This window comes from Bison bison, unplaced genomic scaffold (genome assembly GCF_000754665.1).
Source record: "Bison bison bison isolate TAMUID 2011002044 unplaced genomic scaffold, Bison_UMD1.0 scf7180017864491, whole genome shotgun sequence".
Taxonomy (NCBI): domain Eukaryota; kingdom Metazoa; phylum Chordata; class Mammalia; order Artiodactyla; family Bovidae; genus Bison; species Bison bison.
In genome coordinates this window covers 22898195-22911040 of record NW_011495050.1, presented here as the reverse complement: position 1 = coordinate 22911040, position 12846 = coordinate 22898195, and the positions used below count along the sequence as shown (strand labels likewise).

Sequence of the window (12846 nt, the reverse complement as noted above, 5' to 3'; positions counted from 1 at the left end):
TCCAGGCAAGAACACTGGAGTGGGTTGCTGTTTCCTTCTCCAGTGCATGAAAGTGAAAAGTGAAAGTGAAGTTGCTCCAGTCGTGTCCGACTCTTCGTGAACCCATGGACTGCAGCCTACCGGGCTCCTCCGTCCATGGGATTTTCCAGGCAAGAGTACTGAAGTGAGTTGCCATTGCTTTCTCTGACAAAGATTAAATATTGCATGCGAGTAAAGTACTTAAAACAGTGCCTGGTATACAGTAAGTGCTCATTAACATGGTATTCATTATAGACACTGATCAAAATATAATCTCTCCCATTGATCAATGCTTAGAGAAATTACTGCATCTTTAAAATTAATGAAATATTGAGAACTGTTAAAAAAATCATGACATTCTGCTAGAATAGTAGAAATATCAATAGATTTTTTGTATTCTGCTCTTTAATAAGCTTGTTGACATAAAAGAGGCTTATACATTTGTAGTAATAGATAGTGTCTTTATATTGATGGCCTTTGAGGAAGACAGTGTCCTAAGTACTTTATGTAAATTAATTGATTTAATCCCCAAACACACTACTATTATCCATTAGATAAAGAAACTGAGATGCAGAGATGTAGTACAAGTTGCCTCTTGTCATTGTGCTGGTAAGTAGCAGGTGTAGGATTAAATCCACTTGTGCTGGTTCCAGATTTATTGGTCTTAACCATTTTGCTGTACTGTCTGTATATGTATGTTTAGCTACATTACTGCTGTGTTGCTAAACCAAGGTGGATACTTCTTGGATGAAGGAACAGCTTAGTATTTATTTTAACTTTCACAAATAGTTACAATAATGTGACTGAAATACAGTTCAAATGCAATTTATTTTTACTTTTTTTTTTTTGGTTTATAACATTTTATCTGAAGGTGAAATGATTTAGTATGAAGTGGTTGTGGTAACCTTTGTGTTTTCATTTCTAATGTTTTTAATAATGGAACAGTTATAAAACATTTAAAATTTATGATCATATAGTTTCTAGGTATAATCTTTAGGTAAAGTTCGAGACTTTTTTTTTTCAAAGTTGATCAGTGTTTATTTTGTCAGGTCATTCTCCTTTCTTTAATTCAGTTCCCCTCTTTCATCTTGCCCTAAAATCCTGTTCTGTTATCATTTCCATTTAGCAAAATAAGAAACAGAGGCTTTGACAGGTTAAGTGCCTTATTAAATGTAACTTGCACAATACGTTTTTGTAGCTCATCAGTAACTATAATTTAGCAAGTTATTTGATGCTGCTTTTTGATGAACAGTAATTCCCTGAATTTTTTTTTGTTATATGATTAAATTTATTGCTTTTTATATTTTTTTAAATTGGAGGGTAATTGCTTTATAATGTTGTGTTGGTTTCTGCTGTACAGCAGTGTAACCCAGCTCTAAGTATATATTTGTATCCTCTCCGTCTGGAGTTTCCCTCCCACCCCACTGGATTGTCCCCCTTCCGAGTGCTGCACAGTGGCCCCCCGCCAGCTAGCGGTTTTACAGGTGGTAGTACATGCATGTCAGTGCTACTCTCTGTTCATCCCACCCTCCCTAGAATATTTTTGTGTTGGAAATTTTGTTTCTCTTTTCAGAAAGTATTTTGGATATTAGAATGAAAAAAAATATTAAGCTCTTACTAAACTTTATTTAATGTTTTGTGTTTTAAGGAATTGAAATTACCATTCACTTTTTTAAGTGGACATATTCATGAACTGAGGATCCATGTACCATGGACAAAACTGGGTTCAGAACCAGTGGTAATTACCATCAACACAATGGAATGCATTTTGAAACTTAAAGATGGAATACAGGTAAGAAATTATTGAACCTACTTGTTTATGTTAACCAATTAAAATGCTTTATTTTGGGGGGCTGTTCTGGGTCTTCATTGCTGTGAGTCAGCTTTCTTTAGTTGTGGCGAGCTGGGGCTACTCTCTAGTTGTGGGGAGCAGGCTTCTCATTGTGACGGGCTTCTTTTGTTGTGGAGCCCAGGCCCTAGGGTGTGTGGCCTCCAGCAGTTGCAGCTCCTGGGCTCTAGAGCGCAGGCTCAGTAGTTGTGGTGCGTGAGCCTAGTTGCTCAGCTGCCTATGGGATCTTACTGGATCAGAGGTCGAAACTGTGTCTCCTGCACTGGCAGGCAGATTCTTTACCACTGAGCCACCAGAGAAGCCCTGACCAATTTAATAGTTATTAGTAATTGTTATTTCTTTAACTTGTAGAATAGGCCAGCTTTTACATAAACAAATCTTAGCTTATACACTTAACTTTTCTGTTTTTGGCTTCGCTGGCTCTCTGTTGCAGGCTCAGCAGTTGTGCCACGTGGGCTTAGTTGTCCTGTGGCATGTAGATCTTAGTTCCCCCATCAGGGATTGAGTATACGTCCCCTGCACTGGAAGGCAGACTCAATCACCAGGGAGGTTCCACACTTAATTTTTTTTTTTTTAACATAACTATGAAAGTAACATAATTAATTGCAAAAGAGTTTTCTTAAATTTGGATAAAACATCCTAGCAGTTATTTTCATATTAATCTTACTTAATCTAGTCATAGCTTTAGTAGGGATTATGCTTATTGCTTATTACCTATATCTATAAGAAATGGGGCCTGATTGTGTTCAATTTTTAGGTGAAGGTTTTTGAACTTTCAGAGGATCTGTATGATTTTTATTTCCTTACATGACATTTCTAAATGAGATGAAATGTTTTAAAGTTATATTTTGAGAAGATGAAAATATATTGAATTTACCTTCGTACCAAATTTCACTGTATCTTTGAAATTTTGTCATTAGAAACTGATATTTTGGACTTATTTCTTCTCTGACCCATGTTACATTTCATTTCAGTGTTTTTTTTTTTTTTTTTATTAAGGTATAATACTGATTTTAAGGAGTTTGTGTGAAAAATTTTCTAATTTAGGAAGCAAACAGGTTTGGACTGCAGGATGTTGTGATGGATTTTTCCACTTTTATCCTGTATAAAAGCAGTGTCTTAGTCTTTCATTTTTATGACTTATTCCTTAGCCCATATTTAATTTTCAGTTTTAAGGAAGGGTTTCTAGAACCAAGTGAATCGATGAGTATTGTTAAATTTTAATCTCTGTGAAATGAGTTAAGGCTATTTATAAATTGGTAAGATCATTTCCTTCTTGAAGTAGATAACTTTGAGTGCCATATGAACTCACTGGGCTCAAACTTTTTTTAAATCTCTTAATTCTGAACCTTTATTTTCCATTTCAACTTAACTAGTGTAAATTCCTGGAAATGAATGTGTCACTGCTGTACTCTCATTAAAATCTATTTTGTGAACTTTAAATATTTGAGATATAGATAGTTATGGGCGACAAAATTTTATTTGACAGGCGCTTTACCGTCTGAGCCACCAGGGAAGTCCACATTTATATTTAGTAATACTTAAATGGTTCTTAATCATTATGTTCTTGAAATTTAATTTTTTTAAGAAGTCTGGACTTTGTCATACCACCCATGCAGTGTTCTATATTAAGTGGAAAAAAAAATCCAGACACTTAAGTATTTTTTCAATGGGAAGGTGGAACTTTCAAGGCCAGATGTCCCATAAGAAACACATTTTAAAAGAGGCAAATTACAACTAATTATAGAGGTTTCAGTAGAAGATTTGTAACACATGACTTAGCGTAACCTAGAACTAATATTTGATATTGGACCATGCATATGGCTACTGCAGGAATGATCAGATTTCCTGCTTGTGTGGTATTTGAGACTTGAATTTTGTGGTGTGTACAGCAAAAGGTCAAGTGTCATGAGTGTAAACCACTCTCAAAACAAGTATTTTTTACAGATGTTTAAAATTTTGAGCTTGAAGGGATTTTTGAAAATTGCAGTTGACATTTGGACAAATTATTCAGCAGTGTGCACCCCTGGAGAGTTATGCTTCAGTTTATACTGGTGATTAGAATTAATTTTTTTTTTTTTTTTTGACTGTGCCTTGAAGTATGCAGGATCTTAGTTGCCCAACCAGGGATCGAACCCTGGCCATCTGCAGTGGAAACACAAGACTCTTAACCACTGGACCACCAGAGACATCCCTGATGTTAATTTTTTAGTGAAATTATTATAGAGGAAACATTTTAAAATAGTTTATTTTCCTATTTTAAGCTTTGATTAGTATAATAGGAAATTAAGTTAAAAAATCATATATGTACTAGTAAAATTGAGTAAGCCCATATTTGACTTATATTATTTCTAATTATTACAAATGCATAATGAAGAAAATACTTCCTAAATAAAATTAACATGGGATAGTAGGTAAAATGAAGGGACCTTTTAGAGTTACAGATATGAATCTGCTGAAAATACTATTAATATATGAGAAAGTAATAAAATTTGAAAGAAATCTGAGGTTTATTTAGAAATCATTATAAAAATATTGCTAAATTTCTTGATAAAAAGGCATGTGCAGTTTGTAAAGTTCAATTAAATTCTAACATTTGTTGATTTTATTTTAACCTGTCAGTGCACTGAAAAGCATTGCAAGATATGTAATCTCTGCAAACTACTTAGGAAAAAAGATTTATAATTGTGACTCCAGTGATAGTTATACTGCCTTAACATGTCTCTGATCATTTTTAATTATAGAGTTTTTTTTTGATGTGAAGGTGACTAAGTTGTGTGTTAGGTAAAGTCATCTTGATGTTCACTCTGAATTATTTTAATATATTGATATTTCACTTAGAAAGCATTATTTGTTATTCACGCTGAGAGATAGGTCTGTGTTAGTTATACTCACCTTTAGATCCTGCAGACTTGAGACTGTTTTTATTTTTCTTTTTTGGACTCAAGACACAGAATTTGATTCATGACACATCATCATTAGTGATCCAGGTCTGATTTGTTTATTTATTTAGCTGTTTTTGTCCACTCTAGTCTAGTCTAAAAAATACGTGTGGAACCAGCATACAGCTCAAGGTTGAAAACCTTACCAGTAATTTACATTGAAAGGCACCCCACTCCAGTACTCTTGCCTGGAAAATCCCATGGATGGAGGAGCCTGGTGGGCTACACAGTCCGTGGGGTCGCACAGAGTCAGACAGGACTGAGCAACTTCACTTTCACTTTTTACTTTCATGCATTGGAGAAGGAAATGGCAACCCACTCCAGTGTTCTTGCCTGGAGAATCCCAGGGACAGGGGAGCCTGGTGGGCTGCCATCTATGGGGTCGCACAGAGTCGGACACGACGGAAGTGACTTAGCAGCAGCAGCAGCAGCATATGCTCCTCTTCTTTTGCATATTCTTGTTTGTTTTCTATGGACCTCATCTGTAAAATCCAAGACTTGCTACATAGTTCCTCTATTTGATTGTGTATGCTTTCTCTGTTCATTGTGTTTATAATAAAAAAAACCTCCTTCAATGTAAGGCGAGTAGTCTGTTTTTAAAGTACTTCTTTATTCTGCTCTTTGTGCCACCTAGAAAGTAAAATCTCAAAATCTTTTGACCTGTTAAATGTAACCATTTGCAAGGTGTTTATATAAGTGATACTTGCTATTCCTAAAAGTGAAATTTAAAAAAAAATCTTCTGAACCTAAATCAAACTTTTAAGATACCATTTAAGGCGAGATAAAGAACTAGGATTTGGGTTAATGTATATGCTTTTAAATCCTGGTTAGTGCTTGGAGTTGCAGAGCAATCTTGCCTGTTCTTTTTCCTTGAATGTTTTGATGCAGTGGACATTGGTTATTGGCTTAGATAGTTGCTAAGAGAATAGAGGAGTATCGTATCTTGTCCTTGAAGCCTGTGCACTATTAGGCTAGAGGAAGTTTTGGTAAGTCTATTAACAATATTTACATGTCTTTTTTTTTTTTTTTTTTTAACACTCTAATTCTCTTATCTGAAGCTAGTTTAATCTGGTTGACTGCTGCCATGGTTTGAATGTCCTCTCAAAATTCATGTGTTGACATCCTAATCCCTAAAGATAGTGGTATATTAAGAGGTAGGGCCTTCGAAAATCATGACAGTGGAGACCTCATGAATTCAGTTAGTGCTTTTTAAAGGAGGTTTTAGAGAGATCGCTACCCCTTCTGCCATATGAGGACACAGTGACAACCAGATAAAGGGCCCTCACCAGACGATGTTGGCACTTTGACCTTAGACTTCTTAGCCTATGAGAAGTATGAGAAATAAATTTCTATTGTTTTTTAGCTACCCAATCAGTGGTGTTCTGTTGCTGCTGCTGTTGCTGTTAAGTCCCTTCAGTCGTGTCGGACTCTGTGCGACCCCATAGACGGCAGCCCACCAGGCTCCCCTGTCCCTGGGATTCTCCAGGGAAGAATACTGGAGTGGGGTGCCATTTTCAGCAGCCCAAATGGACTAAAACAACTACCTTTTCAGAAATGAAGGGAAAACAGAATTGCTGACTCAGGTTGTGGAATTTATGGTACTATTACTGATTCCCTCACTTGTGCTGCTATAGGTTAGTGATGGTGGTGATGTTGATAGCAGATAGTATAGTTTAGATTTTGTCTGTAAATTCTTTCTATGAAAAATGAGGCAGAGTTCCCTATAAATGATGGGTAGCATCTTTACTTCCACTGGGGAATCCCTTTATGTTGGGTGTATAGATATTTACAAATGTTACATATTCTTGTTGGATTGACCCCTTATCACTAGGTAAGGCCCTTTTTTCTAATTACCGCCTTTGTTTTAAAGTCTATTTTGTCTGATGAAAGCATAACTACCCCCGCTTGCTTTTTGTTTCTATTTACATGGAATAGCTTTTTCCATCCCTTCACTTTCAGTCTGTGTGTGTCCTTATATTTGAAGTGAATTTCTTGTAGGCAGCATATCGTTAGGTCTTGTTTTGTATCCTTTCAACACTATTTCTTGTGATTGGAGAATTTAGTCCATTTACATTTGAATGCCATTTTGTTAGTTTTTTTCTGGCTGTTTTGTAGTTTTTCCTTTTTTTCTTCCTCTTCATTTGTGATTTGAATACTTCCTTTCAGTTCGTTCCCTGGTGGCTCAGATGGTAAAGCGTCTGTCTACAATGCAGGAGACCTGGGTTCCATCCCTGGATCGGGAAGATCCCCTGGAGAAGGAAATGGCAATCCACTCCAGTACTATTGCCTGGAAAATCCCATGGACAGAGGAGCCTGATAGGCTACAGTCCATGGGGTCGCAAAGAGTTGGACACGACTGAGCGACTTCACTTTCCTTTTCCTTTCATTTTTTCTTTATCTGCTGTAGGTTTTTGCTTTGTGGTTACCATGAGTCTTGTGTATAACAGCATATGTTTATAGCAACCTGTTTTAAGTTGGTAACATGTGTTTGAATACATTCTAAAAGCACTACCTTTTACCTACCCTCATGTTAATGTTTTTGATGTCACGTTTTACATCTTTTTATCTTGTGTATCCCTCAACTTAATTATTCTAGATATAGTGATCTTTTTACTACTTTTGTCTTTTAACCTTCATACATTACAGCTTTATAGGTAATTAATCCACTACATTTACTGTATTTGTACTATACTATATTTGTACTGTATTTACCTTTACCAGTGAGATTTATACTTTCATGTGTATTTTTTAATTTAATTATTTTTATTTGAACTATAACTTGCAGTGTTAGTTTCAGATGGACAACATAGTGATTCAGTATTTTTGTATGTTACAGAAAGATCACAGGATGAGTCTCAACTATCTGTCACCATACAAAGTTTTTACAATATTACTGATTATATACCCTATGCTGTACATTATATCCCCTTGATTCATTTTATAACTAGAAATCTATACCTCTTAATCTATCTTACCTTCTTTCCCCCAAATCCCTCCCCTCTGGCAATCATCTGTTTGTTCTTTGTATTTATGCATCTGTTTCAATTTTATTATATTTGTTAATTTGTTGTGTTTTTGGATTCCACATGTAAGTGAAATCATATGGTGTTTATCTTTCTCTGATTTATTTCATTTAGCATAATGCCTTCTAGGTCTGTCTGTGTTGGCATTTGGCAAGATTTCTTTTTTTTTTATGGCTGAGCAATATTTCATTGTGTGTGTATATATGTATGTATATACTACATTTTCTATATCCATTCATTTTTTTGATGGACACTTAGGTTTCTTCCATATCTTGGCCATTGGAAATAATGTTGCAGTGAACACAGGGGTGCATATATTGTTTCAAATTAGTGTTTTGTTTTCTTTGGAAAACTATTCTTCTTTGGAAGAGTGGACTTGCTGGATCATATGGTAGTTTAATTTTTTGAGGAACCTCCTTTTTGTTTTCTGTGATGGGTGTATCAGCTAATATTCACAACAGTCCTTAAAGGTTCTCTTTTCTGCACATCCTCACTGACTCTTGTTACTTGTTGTCTTTTTGATCATAACCATTCTGACAGGTGTGAGGCGATATCTCATTGTGGATTTGCTAATTTCATTCCCCTGATAATTAGTGATGTGGAGCATTTCTTCATGTGTCTATTGGCAATCTTTATATCTTCTTTGAAAAATTTTCCAGGTTCTCTGCCTATTTTTTTTAATTGGGTTGTTTGTTGTTTTTGATGTTAAGTTGTATAAATTCTTTGTATATCTTGAGTATTAACCTTTATTGGTTATGTTGTTTGCGCATATCTTCAGTTCGTTTGGCTGCCTTTTCTTTTTTTTTTTTTTTGCATTTATCACGTGTCATTTTGTGAAACTGCCACCACCGTGATTGAGATACAAAAGTATATCATCACAACAAAGCTTCCTTGTGCTGCCTCATTTTTACTGTACTATCATTTTCCCTACCTGTTGATCCCTAGCAACCACTAACCTTTCCTCATTTTGTGTAATTTTATTTCAAGAATAACAAATATAAATGGAATCATAGTATGTAATATTCTGAGTGTAGATTTTTTCACTTAATATAAATCCCTTAAAGTTCAAAACTAAGTTGCTGTGTATCAATGGCTTGCTCCTTTTTATTGCTGAGCAATATTCTGTATGGATATATCACAGATTTACCGTTTATCCATTGAACAGCGGTTTGGTACTCTCTAGTTTTTGTTATTAGAGATAAAGCTACTGTGAACATTTGTGTACAAATTTCTATGCCTACATAAGTTTTTATTTTTCTGGGATAGATGCCCAAGTATGCTATTGCTGGGTCCTATAGTAATTTCATTTTTATTTTTAAAAATAATTGTTTAAACTGATTTCCAGTGTGACTATACCCGCTGTTCATTCCTGTGACCAGTGTATAAGTGATCCAGTTTTTCTGTATCCTCGCTAGCATTTGTTATTATCACTGTTTTTAATTTTAGTCATTCTGATAAGTATGTAGTAACGATTTATTGTGTTTTAAAAAGTTTTTTTATTTTTGGCTGCACTGGGTCTTCATTGCCACGCAGGCTTTTCTCTAGTGTGGCAAGCAGGGAGCTACTCTCTAGTGTGGTGCCTGGGTTTCTCATTGTGGTGGCTTCTCTCGGTGCGCAGCACAGGCTCTAGGGCATGCAGGCTTCAGTGGTTGTGACAAATGGGACTGGTAGGGATTGGTAGTAGTGGTGCATGGGCTTAGTTGCCCTGAGGCATGTGGGATCTTCCCGGACCAGGGATTCAACTTCTGTCCCCTGCATTGACAGGCAGATTCTTAATCACTGGACAACAGGGAAGTCCCTCATTGTGGTTTTAATTGGTATTTTTTATATGGATAATGATGTTGAACACCTTATCATATGTTTATTTGCCATATATATTAGTGAAATATTTGTTCTTGTCTTATGCTTATTTTTTAATTTATTTTCTCAGTGTTTTGAGAGTTCTTTATATATTCTAGATATAAGATTTGTCTGTGTCAGATATGTGATTTGCAAATAGTTTCTCTCAGTAATTTGTCTCTTCATGCTTTTAACAAGGTCTTTTGCAGAGTGAAAAGTTTAGGTTTTGATTAGGTCCAATTTATTAATTTTTCCTTTTATGCACTTTGGTTTCAATGTCAGATCTAAGAGTTCTTTCCCTAGCCCAATATCTTAAAGTTCTTATGTGGTTTTTCCTAGAAATTTTATAGTTTTACTTTTAAATCTGTGATCCATTTTGAGTTAATTTTAATATAAAGTGTGAAGTTTAGTTTGACATTCATCTTTTTGCCTGTGGATATTCACTGGTTTCAGTACCATGTGTGAAAAGATTGCACCTCCTCCATTGATTGTTTTTACCATTTTGTCAAAAATCAGTTGGGTGTATTTGAGTCTGTTTCTAGGTTTCCTACACTGTCTGTATGATTAATATATCTATTCCTATGTCAGTAACATACTGTCTTGATTATTGTAGGGTTAGCATTAGTAAGAGTGAGTCCTCCTACTGTTGTTGTTGTTCAGTTGCTAAGTTGTGTCTGACTCTTTGTGACCCTATGGACTGAAGCATGGCAGGCTTCTCTGTCCTTCACTATCTCCCAGAGTTTGCTCAGATTCACGTCCATTGAGTCACTGATGCTATCTAACCTCTGCTGTCCCCTTCTCCTTTTGTCTGCAATCTTTCCCAGGATCAGGGTCTTTTCCAGAGAGTCGGTTCTTTGCATCAGATGGCCAAAGTATTGAGGCTTCAGCCTTTGGCATCAGTCCCTCCAATGAATACTTAGGGTTGATTTCCTTTAGGATTGACTGGTTTGATCTTGCAGTCCAGTGGACTCTCAAGAGTCTTCTCCAGCACCGTAATTCAAAAACATCAATTCTTTGGTGTTTAGCCTTCTTTATGGTCCACCTCTCATATCGGTACATGACTACTGCTGCTGCTAAGTCGCTTCAGTTGTGTCCGACTCTGTGTGACCCCACAGAGGGCAGCCCACCAGGCTCCCCCATCCCTGGGATTCTCCAGGCAAGAATACTGGAGCGGGTTGCCATTTCCTTCTCCAATGCATGAAAGTGAAAAGTGAAAGTGAAGTCACTTAGTTGTGTCTGACTCCTAGCGACCCCATGGACTGCAGCCTTCCAGGCTCCTCCATCCATGGGATTTTCCAGGCAAGAGTACTGGAGTGGGGTGCCATTGCCTTCTCCGAGACTGCAATACCATAAATTAGAGTAGATGGACCTTTGTTGGCCAAGTGATGTCTCTGCTTTTTAATATGCTGTCTAGATTTGTCATAGCTTTCCTTCCAAGCAGCAAGTGTCTTTTAATTCCGTGGCTGCAGTCACCATCCACAGTAATTTTGGAGCCCAAGAACATAAAATCTGTCACTGTCTCCACTTTTCCCCCATCTGTTTGCCATGAAATGATGAGACTGGATGCAATGACCTTTGTTTTTGAATGCTGAGTTTTAAGCCAGCTTTTTGACTCTCTTTTACCCTCATCAAGAGGCTTTTTGACTCCTCTTCACTTTCTGCCGTTAAAGTGGTATCGTCTGCATATGTGAAGTTGTTTATATGTTTCCCAGCAATGTTGATTCCAGCTTGTGATTCATCTAGCCTGGCATTTCACATAATATACTCTGCATATATTCTTTTTCAAAATTGTTTCTATTAGAAATAGTCTTTTCTTTCCAAATTTTAGAATAGGCTTGTTGTAGGTTTGGCAGAAATTGCCTTAAATGTGCAGAACGGTTTGGGGAGAATTGACATCTTTACCCTGTTGTCTTCTAATCCATGAGCACAGTATGTTTCTTCAATTACTTAGATTTTCTTTGATTTCTTTCATCAGCATTGTTTTTCCAGCCTGTGGATCCTGTATATGTTTTACTAGATTTATAGCTAAATATTTTATTTTCTTTGGAGTATTTATAAATGTTATTGTGGTTTTTATTTTCATTTCCAGTTATTTGTTGTTATGTTATGCAGTTGACTTTTCTGTATTGATCTTGTGTTCTACAACTTTGCTTCCTTTGTTAATTACAGGAGGGTTTTTTTGGTAGATTTCTTATAATTGTTTTCTAACAATCATGTCAACTATTAATACAAATAGAGTTTTGTTTGTTTCTAATCTAGATGTTCTTCCATTCCTTTTTAATTTATGACTTAATATTTATACCTCTTCACTGAATCTGCCTCCATGATGCCATTATAAACATTTTGGCAGAGGTCATTAATAATATCATTGTTGCAAAATCTTTGCTTTTTAGTCTCTTTTTGGAAACTTCATTTTTGTGGCTTTTGTGGTTCTCTTCCTATCTCTCTCTACCTTTTCTCTGGCTCTTCTTGTGGCTTCATTTCTGCTACCCATCCCAGAGTTTTAATTGGAGTTTCTTAGGCTTTCATTATTTTAGTCCTTGCCTCTCCTTGGATCATTTTATTCCCTAGTAGATTTAATTATTATATGCTGTTTATTCATAAAATACTATTTTAGGGTCCAGTCTCTTCCCCCCAACCCGTGAGCTCCAAGACCAAGAGCAAAATGGACCTTCACTTATATCTCCATAGGATGTTTCAAACTGAATTTTATTTTAAACCTCAAATCTCTTCTTCCTTATATATTTCCTATTTCAGTGAAAAATTTCACTTTTTACCTTTAATCCAAACTAGCACCCCTGAAGTCATGCTGAACTTTCTACATCCCTTATATCCAGTTATTTGTCCTACTCTGGACTCTACTGTTACGTTATCTCTTTTGCATATATCTATTTTAGTCCTCATTGATACGTCTCTCTGGGCGTGATGTTTCTAAAATGTAAACTGAACACCCGAGAAAGATGTCCTTTTCATTATAGGGGACTGGAATGCAAAAGTAGGAAGTCAAGAAACACCTGGAGTAACAGGCAAATTTGGCCTTGGAATACAGAATGAAGCAGGGCAAAGACTAATAGAGTTTTGCCAAGAAAATGCACTGGTCATAGCAAACACCCTCTTTCAACAACACAAGAGAAGACTCTACACATGGACATCACCAGATGGTCAACACCGAAAT

General features: G+C 36.1%; 1 protein-coding gene across 10 annotated transcripts in view; it reads left to right on the top strand.

Moving 5' to 3' along the window:
• VPS13B (vacuolar protein sorting 13 homolog B (yeast)) overlaps positions 1–12846 on the top strand; it is an 805833-nt gene that overhangs the window by 18407 nt on the left and 774580 nt on the right. For all 10 annotated transcript variants that reach the window (XM_010863525.1, XM_010863528.1, XM_010863522.1 and 7 more), the window contains exon 3: positions 1667–1810. In XM_010863525.1, the coding sequence (XP_010861827.1) occupies positions 1667–1810 (144 nt within the window). The remainder of the gene's footprint in view (positions 1–1666; positions 1811–12846) is intronic.